Here is a 17,059-nt window from a genome sequence, read left to right on the forward strand (position 1 = left end):
AAATCCCACCCACCAACCAGATCTCCCCTATCATATGACGGCTATTAGCCAGGGAGGATGTGGATTAACATTTGCTTCCTCCGGTACATGCTAAACTTCATTTTTTCGAACTGCTGTTCGTGTTGTTTCGCAAGGCAGCGTGACATATTTGGAGGAAAGTTCCATAAGTTGAATTATAACCACATTTAAAGTAATTTCCATGATGTAACATCATAAAATGTGGAAAGGTTCAGATGCTTATATGATATGATGGTTATATGGTTATATGATTAACACTGACAATGGCTTAAATCCATTCAAAGCAATTATAAAAACTGTTGAGCTGAGTTTAAAATCTTTGTTAAATCACAAAGCATGCATTGCATGGGACACACTCTCTTTACAGAGGACTGGAAAACGAAGTCCTGTTCTACTCAGTACTTACCATGGATGTTCCGGTACATCAAAATATATTTAAAACCTGATTTGTAATATTGGTTCATATTTTTGTGCCTGCTTTTATCAAATTAAAACCTGCTCATTTTGACCCAAACTAACCCAAGTGTTAGGTGTAAAACAGCAAGGTAAAAATAATCCTTCCTACGTACAGATTTTTTAACCTTAGGACTGAATGCTGTGTGACTCGACGACATATGCTTCTTTCTCACAAACATCTTATAGGTGGAAGAGTCTGGGTTTTCTACTGCAAAGCATCTCCAAGACGTCTGAAACCAAGGTAAATGAAAGAAAGTCCACACGTTAAAACAAAATCTACACGTTAAAACAAATGAAAACCTTAGACAAAGATATGTCAGACATCTCTCAATCCGACCTGTATAAGGCAGGCAGCAGCAGGAATTTGCCTGTTGAAGTGCTTCTGTCTCTGTTTCTGCTGGACTTTCAGGGCAAAGCCTGAACCTAGAATGCCCTGCAAAGCATGCGTGGCTATATTATTTTAATTTGGTTTAGGAATAAGAAATATATTGTTGTGGATTGTGTGACTTACAGCAGGCAAAGCAAAGAAGGACATAGCAAAGACGGCAAAACAGGAGCCAATAGTTTTCCCTATCCAAGTCTGTGGCACTTTATCCCCATATCCAATGGTGGTCACAGTCACCTAAGCATGAAAGGAAAAAAATACATGATGGTTTTGGAAAAGATTTGTTAACACAGATTTAGGCTATGAAGGATGCCTACCACTCCCCACCACAGTGCATCAGCATAGCTGGAAAATTCAGTTATTCCACTGCTGTCCACTGCGTCCTTTTCTGCCAGGTACACAAAGTACGAGCAGAAGATCAGACCCAAGAATCCAATATAGAGTGTGGTGATCAGTTCCTGAGAGACATTCATTACAAAGAAATACTTTACAAACTGTGTATTCACTCACAGAATATGTGATAATATGTGCAAAATGTAATGAAAGAGATTCTCCTACTTGGCGATGGATGAAGACCACAGAGCCGAGCAACCTCCAAGTTCCTCCCTGTCGATCCACATGCAGCATTCGTAGGATCTGCAAAAAGCGAATGCCTCTGTACAAAAATATGAATGATAACAGCACATGATCAGTAAAGAAAACAATAAAAATAAATTATAATATATATATATATATATATATATATATATATATATATATAGTAATCCTGTTTAAAAAAACTACATCTTTATTACCTGACAGCAGACGTAGCAAAAACCTGCCCATTAGAGCCTACTGAAAGAACAATGACAGAGGCCACTACCACAATTAAGTCTGTTGGAAAAATAGAGAAAAACTGGATTGAAATGTAATCAGTGGCAGCAAAACAGTCATTAAAATGACATAATTATGCAGGCACTTGGAAAATGCCTGTGGGTTGAACATACTAGACAATGAACTCAGTGAATGTGCTCTCACCAATGATAGAGATGGGCTTTCTTGCGAAGCGGAGCCTCCCCAGAATACCCACATATTTACTGCGGCATCCTGCAGACCACAGCCTCACCACATACTCCACTCCGAAAAATACCACCAACACTATTTCCTAGTAAGAAGAGAGGCATTCACATTTCTAGCCTGCTTAGACAATGGTGGGTTTGATGATTTTGACAATGGGGATTGTTTTGATTATTCAGTTAACCAGACTGAAATTATGGTAAGGTGTGTTTATTCAATTCAGTAACCACAGCCGCCTGCTGCATATTAAGGTAGACAATCTGGTTTCATTTAGTGGAAAAGTTGAAGAGGAGTTGATTCGCAAGCAGTATTACATTCACGTATATTTAAAACATTGCAAAAGTACTTTTAGGACAACAGCCTATACTAAGCAGCAAACAGCTTTATTCTAAAATAAACAACCATTATTAAAAAAACATATTAGTGAAACTGCTACTTTATTATGCAATCATGGAAGAATGTACATCCAATAAGACAATCATTTGGCAGCAACACAATGCATGAAATCATGCAGATACAGGTCAGGCGTTTCACCCAGTGTTCACATCAAATATCAGAATGGGGAAAATGTGACCTCAGTAGATGTTGGTGTCAAATGAGCTGGTTTATGCATTTCAGAAACTGCTGATCTCCTGGGATTTTCATGCAAATGTCTGCAGAGTGAGCAGCAATTTTGTGGCCAGAAATGCCCTGCTGATGATAGAGTTCTGAGAATGACCAGACTGGTTTGAACTGAAAGTATGGTAAGTCAAGTATGGTAAGAAATGTACTATTATAGCTCAAATAACCACTCTGTACAATCGTGGTGAGCAGAAAAACATCTTAGAAAACACAACCTTGAGGCAGATGGGCTACAACAGCAGAAGACCACATTGGGTTCCACTCCCCTCTGCCAGGGACAGGAAGCTGAGGCTACAGTGGGCACAGGCTCACCTAAATTGGACAGCTGAAGATTGGAAAAATGTCACCTGGTTTGATGAATCTTTATTCCTGCTGTGACATGCAGATGGTATGGTCAGAATTTGGTGCCAACAGCATGAATCCATAGACCCAATCTCCTTGTGTTAACAGTACAGGCTGGTGGTGGTGTAATGGAGTTTTTTTGGCACACAATGAGCCCCACAAGGATCAATTGAATGCCACCGCCTATCTCAGTATTGTTGCAGAACATACTGAATTTAATAGAGTCTTACTAATGCTGAGGAAAAGTTGACAGGCGTCATGTGGCAATACACAAAGCCAGTTCATGGTCACGGCCAATAACAGCAGTCTCACTATTTAACTAATGCAAACAAAGGGAGGCACAGAGTGCGCCTGGTGACGGAATCAGACAAGTATGAGTTATGAGGCTGGCCATGACGCCCTCTGTTTCACAAGCAGTCTGGAGAACTGGGAACAGACTGGACAAGCGGCCTGGGAAAAGGAACACAACTACAGTCGCTGGGCAGCTTGTCCAAATTGCCCATTAGATTGGAGTAGAACAACAGGATCAGTCTGGCAGGAGGTGAGGGGTCAAACAGGGCTGATGGGGCAAAGAAGGTGACAGCGAGGCTAATAGGACTAGAGACGAAGGCATGAGGAAGGGTCTCTTAGCAGGACAGCAAAGGGATTTAACCTGAAATGTCTCTCTTGTCTCTCAGGGTGACTCTTTTAAATAATTTAGATTAGAACATTTATTTATTTGAGTTATTTGAAGGCTGTTAAACGAACCGATTGCGACACAGGTGCTGCACAACAACTTTCAGACAATTACCCAGCAAACAGATAATTAAACAGTGACTTAAATTTAATTTTCAATATTTGTGAATATTTTAAGGTGCCATTTAATTATAAGCTTTTATTCCTGTTTACTTATGAACATTTCTGGAGCTTTGCTATTTTTTGTCTGTTAAAAGTACCAACAAGGTAAAATTTTAGTTCTGCATAATTGCAATTGTGAATCATTATCTCTCACAAAAGACAAACATCCAACAAATTTAAAGCAATTTACTGGACTGCACTCACACTGTGGTGAGAAGCACAAGCTCACCCTGTTTGTCCCAGTGACTTAGCCCACTGAGTTTCTAATTAAGTCTAGGCTAGTGACCACACTGACCAGCTGTCACCTAAAAGGTCTGGGTGGAGGGCCAATGGGCACCACAGGGGCCATGAGAGCAGCTCACAGGAAGAAGAAGGAAATGAAGGACCAGATGCAGGGCCTCTTTCTTTGTTACCATGGCAGTAGGATTTCCCATCCAAAATGTAGCTGGAATGTTGTCGGCAAAGGTCAATGAAGTAAAGTGGCTAGGCTGGTAAGGGCTAGCTGACTTTATTAATACAGATCATGCAAGGTTACACTACATATCCATGAACACATCTTAATGGCACTGACTAGAATATCTGAGGTCAAGTCATTTTGAATGATTGACATGACAATGTAAAAAAAACAAATATCGGAATTATGAAGAAACAGATTTTTTTTGTTAGAAAAAAACAACAACAGTATAAAAAGGGACTGCACTAAGTAAAATTTCTGATATTTCTGATAGTATTAATCTTGATATAGATCTTATCAACAAAAGAAAAAGGCAGACCTGCATGACTGACCTTCATGATTCTTTGCACTTAGTGTTCGTGACACATGAAAGCGCACACAGTAATTTAGATCTGTAGAATTTTATGCAAACCTCCAAAAAAAAGATACAAAAAAACACAATTGCACATTTTTTATATAAACCAAATTTCCTATAAAATTTATTGAGTATAATTTAGTTGGATAATGCAAGCTGTCACTGCAAACAGTTTTGTGTTTCCAGATTATACAAAGAAAAATCATGTGCCAAATGAGGGGGAGGGTGAAGGCTCTTATCAGTGAGGTGAAGATGTCATGGAGGTCATTCCTCACACCCTTTGCAACTCGAGTGTTACAGAGGAATACTCCAAACCTCTGGGGGATAGGAAGTGTTTTCACCTCCTAGTAGTTAATGCCCCTTAGTCATGTAAACAACAACTGTTTGTACCAGATTGCTGTTTTGTTCAGGGCAGAATCTGTCTGGATAATGTTTAGTTTTGCTTATTCACTTTGATGACAAACAAGGTCAACAGTAATTGTGCCTTTCGGCAAATAGGTAAAACAGTACCATAGATATAGATGAGATGAGTGAAGTAAAGCAGTGTGTGCTCATTATGTATTCGTGGCTGTTCTTTTATCACTATCAGGCTTGAAGGTTTTACAGTTTTATAGCCGTGCTTTAAAGGGGGCTCAGCAATTTCAGTGAGAACCAGAAAGCCATTTGTGTTCTTTCTGATTATCTGCAAGGTGTAAGTTTGCAGCAGGCACTGTTCTCTGTGTGGAGTCCATCACCTCGTAACAGAAGTGCTGCGGTTAAATCACCCGAAAACAGAGCATGATGAGGTCTCGTTGCACCTCGTTAGCATAAAGACTTGGCTTGATGACATCTATCTGATTTCTTTGTGAGGCAGAAATAGTTTACACGTGTAAGTTCACGGCACTGTGGCACGTGTAAAAAAAACCACCAATGTATTAGACTGCCCTGTGTGAGTTTCTACACTTCATGGCTTCCTGACAGATGAGCTTCCCTTTTGTGGTGTTATGTTGGTCACCTTGGTGGACAGACCAATGACACAGGTGGCATGTTATGCATTACAAATGTGCAGTAGCATTCCTATCAAGAGAACAATGTTGTACTAAGCTGGATTCACAGTTCAGATGATTTGCATTTGAAGCTCGATCTACTGACACTTACAGATAGTGATAAGAAGTTAAGAAGTGTTAGGGAGTCGTTGCCATGTTCTGCTAATTAATATGAAATGTTAGATCACTCACTGAGTTAAAAGATTTGCAGCAGATATACAGCTATAATATATAAAGTGATTCTGATATTTGTGCAGGCAGATTCAACGTAGAAAGGCATCAAAATACATGATTTCTGCCTTTGTTCAGCCCAACAGCTGTGAGGCGAATACACAGGCCTGTGCTCATTAAAATGGGGAGAGCTGGGGGTTGGGAGTAGAAAGGAGGGGTTAGGCATGGCAGGTCTACTTCCTGTGAGAAATATCCACGTCCATGTCATGATGTGCCTCCATTTATACTTAATAACAAATGTCAAATCAATCAATCAATAATGCTAAAAACTTGGAACATCTGTCACAACACCAGAGAATGGTCTAATCCCTGTGGCTCATTCCCTGCATCAAGGCCAGGGCATTAACTTGTAACGTTCAGCGTCGCCTGTAAAGAATGCATCGCATAGCTTTAATCCTCTCTATCCAGTGGATTGGCTAACCTCTGACCTCTAGTGAATAGTCACCAGACTAAAATTTCAAACTTTAGATTTTCCCTACCAGCCCGGCCTGTTTGATTCTCTGTATCCTCCCTTTGTCTCTGTCCTTTGTCTGGTAATTATATTAAGCGTAGCTCAATATAAAAAACAAAGGATATGCTGTGCAAAGGAGGAAGCCGCTAGCTTGAACACATGGCAGAGATTCAGTGGAGCATACAAGCAATCAAGTGTTGTATTGATTATCTTTGTTTCTGATATCTCCTTACACAAAAAGCAGTGCTGTTCTAACAGCATGAACCGTAATTAAGAAAAATTACTTTAATTGATCAGATATAAATCTTGAAAAAGTTAATTAAGCTGACCATGCAATCAATTGAATCACATAAAATCACAGTTGGAACCCGCCAATATCTTGTGTTCTTACTCACACTTATTTTGATGACTGTCTGAACCATTTGCAGATAGGATGATTTCACATTATAGTACTGGATGCAATAAAACAGTGTTGACTTTGTCATTTGTTATGCTTTCATTTAAAGTAGTTATTGCTACAAGGCATCATGGGCCTGTATTTACTGCTGTCATCTTCACGCCATAAACCCAGTGAATTTATTAATTGTAGTGCCATATCGCCCCCTGCTGGAAAGAAATGCTTCAAAACTTTCATAAAACAATGACATTGCACCAATTTTTAAATAGAACACATAATGTAGATGAGGCCTTGTTGTGGTTAGCATTTTTAAAATACCACTAAAATAATAATTTTTAAAAACTCACCACCCAGAAAAGTGTATCTTGGGCCAGATCCTGATACTGGTCAATAGTGGACAGTACGCTGAGGATCAGGCAAGATAGAACAATCAAAAACCTGCAAAAGGAACAAGACATTAAACACTCATCTCTTCACATAGCACAACAAAATATTATGTTAATAAATAAATCATTTATAAAAACCAGGAATGAATTATAAATAAAAAAAAAAAAACTAAATCAATTGATAGTGAGTCTTGACTATTTTGGAAAGCCTGAAGCACCCTCTACTGGTAAAACTTTTTATCGCATCAATCATTTATTCTTCTTGGGAAACTACTTCATCCTTTTCTGGATGCATCCTGAGGGAACGTGCTGACATTTGGTAATATTTTAGTGCGCGACACTTCTTAATGTGTCCGCTAGGTGGCAATATTGTGTCAGAGTAATAATATCAGCGCCCACAAGCAGCTCCTGGAACATTGGATTAGCATTTTAGCTGTAGATATTCATAACCTCACAGAAATAAGAAAACGTAAATAAGAAAATGTAAAAAAAACCTGTCAAGTGTCTACTGCTCTGTGGTTGACAAATTTTGCATGACATTTTGCATGACATGTTGAATGACATTTTTAGTAATGTTTCAGTGCTCCTCTCACTAATTTGTCATACCATTTGACATTTCCAGAATATAGCAGACACCATTATACAGAACAACTTACATTATCCAATTTGTATACAACTGAGGATTAAGGGCCTTGCTCAGGGGCCCAGCAGGGGCAGCTTTGTGGACCTGGGATCGAACTCATAGCCTTCCTATTGGTAGACCAACACCTTAACCACTACGCTACCACATGCCCACAGTAGGACTAGCACCGCCCTTTGAATCCATATCCTGGCACCGAAGAATTAACGTTTTAAAAACCTTACAGAAATGAGAAAATACACAAACAGGTTTGAAAGAGGTTTTGTGCACTCAGGAGTTAATTTAAGTGGTAGTTAAATTATTAATGATCAAATGTTACAAGCAAGGAAGCTATTTTTTTAAGCAAAGTAGTATACAGTGAAAATGACACATTTCTTTTATTACCTACATATTATTTTTATTATAACCTGGCTTATTAGATGATGGAAAAAACGTTCCTCCACTGGTTTCTGAGACTTCTGTGTCTTCATGATAGGGTGAGGAGGTGGACAGAGTAGAACTACTGATCTTTTGAATGAATGGAAGTTAGATTAGTTGTTTGGTCAACAGGCAAAGATGTATAGGTGAAGACCTCAAACTCTTGTCTTAATTTCCATGTACTATTTGGGGCTCCACAAACAACAAAGGTGAAATGCAGTATATATAATTAGAATTTAAATCCATTTTATGTTTAGTCTTATCGTAAATACGTCTTAAGGAATTGATTCTTAACACCCCCTTTAGTTTGTTTAATTCTGGACATGTCATCAAAAAGCAATACAGCACCTGTCAATGTTTACTACTCTGTAGATCAGTATTTGAGTTGGGAATCAAATTAAAAAAAAAAATCTCCAAAATTCTAGTTCAAAAGAATTGGCACCTCACAGGTGGAGCTTGAGCTTATTTTACTCTCTGAAGAGTTATTATGCCTAACTCATGTTTTTTGATTTCCAACCTAGTAGGTGGGTTACCTATGCTCAGTTTCTCTTGTATGTGTGCATGTTGCCCTGCCATGGGCTGGGATCCAATCCAAGGTGAGTTCCTGCTCCATGCCGTGTTCCGCAAATAGAAAGGACAAAGCCGTTAATGAAGATAAATGAATGATTTAATGAATTGCGTCGTAACTCTGATCATTAGCCAAGTTTCCGTACACTTTTTGTGCTGTTATCCACAAAGTGAAAATGCACAAAATAATTCTATCTCCTGAGTGTTGCCATCCATTCAGACTTTAACAGATAAAATGGAGTTTGTGTAAAGACATCATCCTTATAAAAACAAATTGTCACATAAGTCTATTGGTATATTGCAAAAACAAAATCTGCCCTTGCTTATATAGGAACTACATTTCTGGCCCATGTGTCCACAAATCTTTTCAAAATAGAAAGACGAGTGAGAAAATCTATTGAAATTGTCAAGCTTATTGTCATTTTATTTCACAAATAATTAAATCATACAAAATATCAGATGACGTCAGGATGGGGCACTTGCTTGTCTAACAGGGTTCCAAAGCAGGACATAAAAGCTTAATGTAGCTTCATGTACAACAACGAGAACATTTTTTTAAGAAAAAATGTAAAGTAGAAAAACTTTTTCACAATACTGTAAATGTCTGTGAAAGTTCACAGACAGCTTAGCAATGTCAAGGACAGTCCTCTGGCCCAGGTCTTTACCTGACGTCAGACTCTCTGCTCACAAGATCTCAGATATAAAAGTTTGTTGGGGAAAAAGTCTAATAGTTGTACGGTGCATCATGTAAAACAGCAAACAACAAGAAGAAAAAAAAAGTTACCTTCTGCTGATAAATTCTTAGGGTTCACAAAACACAATGCTAACATTACCGTCTGCCCTAATTAGTTAAATGTTTTAATGAGCCACCTTGGGATCATCTGAAATGCTTCTACTTTACATAAATAAGACTTTAATCTGTTTGATCTTGTGTGTGTATGTGTGTGTTTAAAGTGTCAATAACCAATTTTGGTGTTTATCTACCAAGTGTAAAGTCCAGGTGAGCTTAAACACAGGGTTGGAGGTTAAACACATCCCTGGGTTGCTCTCGTACAAGGTCAACTGCATGCCTGAATAGCTGGACCAACAAAAACTGCTTCAAGCCCTCTCATTGCAAGATAAAACTGTTTTCCTTATTGAGAGATAAGCGAGTTTTACCTTGAGCAGCTCTACCGTTTTTTTCTACAATAATTCAGTGAAGAACTGCAGTATATTAAAAGACAGGATATTAGAATGAATCAGATAAACAGTACTAGCCACTGAATGGGTTTAGAGAACATCAAATTAATAAGGTTACTTATATTACTGCAATGAAGTTATTAAATATGTACATACATAGTTGTGCTCAAAAGTTTGCATACCTTGGGAGAATTTGCAAGATGTATACCATTTTTTAAAGAAAACATGAGCGAGAAGGCAAAACAAATGTATTTTACTTCTTATAGGACTCAAGATAATGTGTAAGGCTTAACAGATTGGCACAGTCCTGTTCAAAAGTTTGCATACCATTATTTCTTAATATGGTGTATTGACCCCTTCAGCATCAACGATGGCAGTCTTTTGTAATAATTGTGCATGAGGTCCTTAATTCTCTAAGGTGGTATAGCTGCCCATTCTTCTTGGCAAAATGCCTCCAGTTTCTGTAAATTTTTTTTGGTATTGCACAAACTGCACGAGAGATCTCCCCAAAGTGGCTCGATGATATTGAGGTCAGGAGACTATGATGGCCTCTTCAGAAACTTTTTCTTCTGTAGCCATTAGAGAGCCAACCTTGCCTTGTGCTTTGTGTCATGGTCATTTCTGAACATTTAAGAGCGTCCCATGCGCAGCTTTTGTGCTGTAAAATGCAAACTGTCTGCTAGTATTTTCTAATAACATGCTGCATTCAACTTGCCGTCAACTTCCCTGTGTCACTGGAGCTCAAACAGCCCCAGGAGATCCACCACTGTACTTTTCACCATCACCTTGTTGACTCCTCACCAAACAGTGTTTATGGTTGTGACAATAAAATTTAATTTTGGACTCAACACTCCAAATGACTCTGCTCCTGAAGCTGTGAGTCTTGTTTAGTTGCTGTCTGGCGTACTGAAGGCGGCCTTTTTGTGTCATGGGCGCAGTTAGGGTTTTCTCCTGGAAACTTGAGGTAATTTTTGTTCAAGTACGTCCTTATTGTGCTACTAGAAACAAGACCACCACTTTTTTCCGGAGCAGGCTTAGTATCTACAGAACCACGTATTTTCCACCTCTTTATCAGAGTTTGAACAGTATTGACTGGCAAGTGTTGAGATATATTTTTATATCCTTTTCCTGCTTTATAAAGTTCAACTACCTTATTACGCAGGTCCATGGGCAGTTCTTTTGTCTTCCCCATGGTTCAGTATCCAGCCAAATCAGTGCATCACCTCATGAGCTGAAAAACTCACTAATTATTTATGCATAGACACTAATTACAATTACAATTAGTCACAGATCTGGAAACTTCCCTTTAATAGCCATTTAAACCTCTGTATGTCAATTTGTGTGTTTATAATGTGACAAACATTCAAAGATATGTAAACTTTTGATCAGGGTTGTTTAGGTAATTTCAGTTATCATTAGGTTTTTGAAAAGAAGACAAACAACTCTCTGCCAAATAAATGGCAATGTTTAACAATTTCTTTCAGGGTATGCAAACGTTTGAGCACAACTTTTTTTTTAATGTAGGCTGATTCAGTTTAATTCGTTTGGTGCTATGGATCAAGGTTAACTATAAAATAATTGTGAGTTAATTGTTCTAGACAGCAAACCTGCAATTGGATAGTAGCGCCAGAATGGCAGTTGTTATCCCACACTTTTTTGTTTTCAATCAACATCAGAGAGACGTTTTGTACAGCATGTCAGCCAACATGTAAACGCCTCATTCATGCATTTAAAAGAAATTACCAACCAGCAAAACACAACCAAAGAGCACACAGCATGCAGCACAGCTGCTGTTATGACAAAGGAAGGCCAGCTGTTAGCTGTCAGCGCTGACACAGGGAGGGGCCAGAGACGTAAGGATACAGTCTATTGGGAAATGGCTGTCTGTCAGAAGTTTCATCTTCATCAGTCATTACTGTAATCATTTTTACCAGGAACGTGCACTATTATGGCCTTCAGTAGAGCTATTCAATACTAAAACAACCTGCAGCCCTCTTGCCTTGTATTTCTAAAGAAACTACAAAACAGCTCGCAGATACAATGTTTTATATGAATAATACATCTGTGTTTCAGCGAAACCAGCAGAGCTCAGCAAAAAGTGCTCATGCTAATTGGTACTCAAAATAAAGTAGGTCGAGTGACTAACAAGGTTTTGAAATAAAACCTGTGATGTCACAGTGCTATGCATTACTTGATACCAGTCATTGCGATACTTATAGTAAATATATGTTATATGCCAAATAGTCAATAATTAAATGATATTTTAATTACAGGTAAGTGTTTCTGAAGGGCTTGGGTTTGTCCTCTTGGTCAAAATATTACAAAATCACATTGACACTGTCCTATCACTGATTTGTGTGGTCAATGTGTGTTTTTTCTAAGGGTTGTTCCTTAGGTCTCTAAACAGATATCTGTGTCTTAGATCTCTAAACATCTAATTTTTAACAAGATACAGAGCAAAAGAACAAAACCCTAAGGTTCTAAATATGTTGTCTTTTTTTTTGTCTTTTTGTGCTGTCCTAATTTCTGGAGCTAACAGAGCCTCTCAAATAGCATTACTATTATTTTCTCTTCAAGAGTAAATGAGAGGTCTTGTCTTTTACCCCAGGTGATTATACACCAGCTTTACAGTCACCCTGGTGGTACTTGTGGGAAGGAAAGCGAATCTGTTATCACCATGTCACCAAGGTCAGTAGACATTTTTCTTTCTTTCGGTTGATACTCACATGTGTTTCCTCTAGCATCCTCCCACCTTAAAAACATGCTGGTAGGGTGGACTGGTTATGATAAATTGTTCCTATGTGTGAATGAGTGTATGTATTACACCATTTCCCCACTCACACCTTAATCCAAGCTTCAGAGCCACTGCGACTACGATACAGAGATTACTGTAGATGAATGAATGAAAAACATGCCAACTTACTAAATTAGGGTAAGAGCTCTGAGTCAGCTGTTGTACATGACTGACGACTGTGGAGCTGCTGAGGGTTAAGGGCCTTGCTGAAAGATTAAACAGTGACATTCTGGCAGCAAGGGGAATTACAATCTTTACCACTGACTTATCAACTACACAGAATTACAAAAAAGGGCTTTTATCTGGCTAGTGATATGGACTTCTACCATTCAACTAATGATGTTCTATTCATAAATTATATATAAATTTTATATATATATAAAGGCATATATTAGTGTTATTGTGTTTAGCTTGTCTGTTCGGTATATTGCCTTCCGGCTCTCAGTACGCGTCTCACGTGGCAATAGCATGCATTCCACTCTGTCCTCTATCACTCAGTCTCGTGATCATAAACAATGTGCTAGAAACCTAATCCACATGTACACATCAGCACATGCATAATCAGGCATGCACTAGGATGCAGATGCACACACAAAGACATGCATACACACACTGACTGGTCATGCTTTAAGTACAGTTCATCCTCTAAACAAGTGCCTTTGCTGCAGTTCGAGCAAAGACAAGAAGGTACACATCTCAGATTGCTTTGCTTGCCTGCCTTCTATTCAAGACTTTGTAATGTGACAGCAAATTGAATGAACAATGTTAAGAAAAGATTTAGCATCACACTTTCTTGTGCTGACAGTCTTCTTACTGGTGCATATGAACTGGTTTAATAAAACCAGTTGGCATTGACCGATGGCCAACTTTCTTTCCTTACATTTTCTCTCCTTGCTTCCTATTTTTTCCTGCAAATCCAAGTGTAGGTTTTGACATTTTAGGAACAAAAGTTACCAAATTGTAGCAGGATGTGTGAAACTTATTCAGTCTGCATACATGCCATAGGCTGAATTTCAATTGGAAATAGAGAGCACCTATATATGGTATAAAGGTTAGTACTTCTTATTGCATGATACTTCGGAAAGATTTTTCGTGATTGACTTGAAATATTCATATATATAGCATAAAAAATAGCATTTGTGAGTACAGAGAGATTGTAATTCCTTACTTGGTTTGTCTGGCAGGCTCAACATAGATGAAACCTACACTTTAAAAGCAATCTTGTAAAAGCCCATGTGCTCACTGGACATGTTATCTATGCAGCCTAGCACACAGAAGGTACACTAACACTCCCAAAATCCCTCTCTATCACTACCCAGCAGCAGTAGGTCAAGAGGGCAGCAGGCCGCTGGGCTCCAGAGAGCCACCATGCTGCTGCCAAGTTTAGCAGCCCATTATCACCTCCTCTCCTGCTAAGTATAGAGAACATGACAGGCAGCTGGTGCCTTCATTCTGCACATTTTTTCTCACACTGTCCAGCTGATCCTGAAAACAAGACTTCTCACACCATGAGTGAAATCTTCACACTCAGGAATATCACCTGATAGTAAACACTCACGTCATGGACCGACTGCTGGAGCGTTGTGCTTAATATTAATATTATTAATTCCCTCCCATTCATTTTGACCTTGATTTCTGCATGTCACAAAGACAGTTGCTGCTGAGAAAGATATGTAACTGCAGCTTTCTTCTTTATTGTATTCTCCTCTTAAACAATTCCCCTACCCCTTAAATGTGAAATAATGATGTTATATTAATATTGCAATACATTCTTACATCATAAAATGTCATTAATGTAAGATATTACATCATAATAACCATCAAAATAATTGGGAGTGTGCCCTATTTAGTGTACCCTCTTCTGCTGTGATTCTGAACACCTACCAAGTAAAGTAGTTCTAGATAAACCAACTGTCATAATTGCGTCAGCCAAATGTGGCAGTTTCAGAAAATTCACTGTTGCAATTCTAGGACCGTCACTTTTTACAGTCCTAGAACTCTCACCAAATGTATTGGTTCTAGAACAGTCACAATCTGTCGTGGCTCTAAGACACTCTCCAACTGTTGCCGTTTTAGAACATTCACCAAATCTAGCTGTTATAGATCACTCAGAAACTGTTGCAATTCTAGAAAACGTAACAAATTTAGCTGTCTAGAACACCTACCAACTGTTGCAGTTCTAAAATGCACACCACATGGTAGCAGTTCTAGAACAATCACTTTCACAGTTCCATAACACTTAACAAATGTATCCATTCTAAAACACTCACCAACAGTCCCAGTGCTAGAACCCTCACCATCTGTTGCAGCTCTAAAACATTCACTCACCACAGGTAGCAGTTCTAGACCACTCACCACGTGTAGCAGTTCTAGACCACTCACCACATGTAGCAGTTCTAGACGATTCACCACATGTAGTAGTTCTAGACCACTCACCACATGTAGCAGTTCTAGACGATTCACCACATGTAGCAGTTCTAGACCACTCACCACGTGTAGCAGTTCTAGACCACTCACCACATGTAGCAGTTCTAGACCACTCACCACATGTAGCAGCTCTAAAACACTCACCACATGTAGCAGTTCTAAGTTCGCATTCATTTGATTTTGTTTTACTTGCACTTGTTTAACAGGTTACTTTTTGAATGAACATTTTGTTTTACAGTCTCAGATTCAGAGGAACGCCTTAAGTATAATATATATATATATATATATATATATATATATATATATATATATATATATATATATATATATATATATATATATTATATTTTGAGAATATGTTTAAATATTATATGTTTTCAGGCTTTTTTTTATTCTCAGCGCTAGTACTCACACTGTAAAGTGATACACAAAGCATTTCCATCCCGACGGTCTTTCTAGAAAGTTGTACACCTGTCCTTGAAGGTAAGCCCGGGTAAGGACGGGTCGCGTAGTGCTGTACACGGACATCCGGTGTCCGTAGCCGTACAGGTGAGAGGTTCTGCGCTGAGCGATCGCCGGTGGCGCGGTAACGTCCAGCTGTGCGCTCCGCTCCCGTGCGTCCGGCGCGTTCGGCCTCTCTGACATCTCCAACGCTGGAGCCGAAGACTCTCCGACGCGCCAGGAGTCGGACACGTTCATGTTGTCTGGCGGCGAAAAGAGACCAACATGAGAGGAAAAAAGAACGCAGAGCAAATTTCACTTGCCGGCAGAGTTTTTTTTTGTGATGTCACATAATGTAGTTAGTAGTTAAATGTAGTTAGTCAATTGACCCAATATCTTTCCAAAATAACACCAGCTTGATTTGACCTACATTCGCCCAATTTGCACATATATTCTCACTTTGGTTGTTAGTATTTTAAGAACGAACGCTATTACATGATGTTAGGGGACTCAAAGAACAACGCAGATCTCATGCCGGACAAACAGAGCTACTGCTCTGTATCCCAGTCTAAATCTCAACCCGCTTCCTATTGGAGTTTTAGTGCATCTACGTCGGCCCCTGTAGCCAAACCCTGTGCAGTGCGCTTATAAAGAAACTCATTTGGAATTCAGCCTCATTCATTTCCGATGAGTGACGCGAGATTAGACAAAATCCGACAGGTAGTTAAATTAGCTGTTCTTATCAGGGCTGTGTAACGAAACTATTATTTGGCTCATGCAGATAAATAGACATATAGACTGTACTTCTGAACTCTCTTAGCTAAACATTGTCACATATGTCATGCGTATTTGCTAAACTCAAAGTTCATATATGCGGCCTTTTTGACCTGCAATGCCTTTTTTTCACCACAGAAACCTATAACATAAACGACTCATTAATGTGCTTATAAAATCAGTTAGTATTTTATGCCATAGAGGCAACTTGTTTGTACACGTGCACACGTTGCAGCAGCGCTTTGCATAAAATGCTTGCAGATACAGGTCAAGAGCTTCACTTAATGTTCACATCAAACATCAACTTGGGGAAGAAATGTATCTTAGTGACTTTTCACTATGTTGTGGCTGAATAATACACGCAGGCTATATAAGTTTATACAGAAATTGCATGGAAAAAACCCCATAAAAAACATTCAGTGAGGAGAAGTTCTGCAAGCATACCTTGTTGATGAGAGAGGTCAGAGGAGAAAGGCAAGACTGACTTCAGCTGACAGGAAAACGTCTGGAAACTCCAATAACCACTCTTTACAACTTTAAAACCTGCCAGCCAAGGACAGGAATCTGAGGTTACAATGAGACCAGACTGCATCGAACACAGCGGAACAAAGGCATGTCAAAAACAGCTTAAAAAAATACAGACTTCATACAGGATCACTTGCCTTGCCACACCACAATCTATGGTTATAAGCTGGTGCTGGATAAAGCTAATACTTGATATTGTGACACAACACATTTCTGAATGTTAAATGATCTGTTACAGTCTTATGCATGTTAGGAGATATAAAATATTTTTTATAAATGGT

General features: G+C 38.8%; 1 protein-coding gene across 3 annotated transcripts in view; it reads right to left on the reverse strand.

Moving 5' to 3' along the window:
• kcnq1.1 (potassium voltage-gated channel, KQT-like subfamily, member 1.1) overlaps nucleotides 1-16,774 on the reverse strand; it is a 35,879-nt gene extending 19,105 nt beyond the window's left edge. The window contains exons 1-10 of one of the 3 annotated variants that reach the window (XM_060859509.1): nucleotides 16,698-16,774; nucleotides 15,451-15,742; nucleotides 6,976-7,066; nucleotides 1,877-2,003; nucleotides 1,654-1,732; nucleotides 1,418-1,514; nucleotides 1,177-1,317; nucleotides 986-1,096; nucleotides 812-907; nucleotides 588-704 (exon numbers count right to left, since the gene is read on the reverse strand). In XM_060859509.1, the coding sequence (XP_060715492.1) occupies nucleotides 588-704; nucleotides 812-907; nucleotides 986-1,096; nucleotides 1,177-1,317; nucleotides 1,418-1,514; nucleotides 1,654-1,732; nucleotides 1,877-2,003; nucleotides 6,976-7,066; nucleotides 15,451-15,737 (1,146 nt within the window). In that variant the 5' untranslated portion in view covers nucleotides 15,738-15,742; nucleotides 16,698-16,774. Of the gene's footprint in view, nucleotides 1-587; nucleotides 705-811; nucleotides 908-985; nucleotides 1,097-1,176; nucleotides 1,318-1,417; nucleotides 1,515-1,653; nucleotides 1,733-1,876; nucleotides 2,004-6,975; nucleotides 7,067-15,450; nucleotides 16,092-16,697 lie in introns of those variants that run through there. The other 2 variants (XM_060859508.1, XM_060859510.1) reach the window with 2 other exon arrangements.
• Nucleotides 16,775-17,059: the final 285 nt, after the last annotated feature.

Source organism: Tachysurus vachellii, chromosome 23 (assembly GCF_030014155.1).
Source record: "Tachysurus vachellii isolate PV-2020 chromosome 23, HZAU_Pvac_v1, whole genome shotgun sequence".
NCBI lineage: Eukaryota > Metazoa > Chordata > Actinopteri > Siluriformes > Bagridae > Tachysurus > Tachysurus vachellii.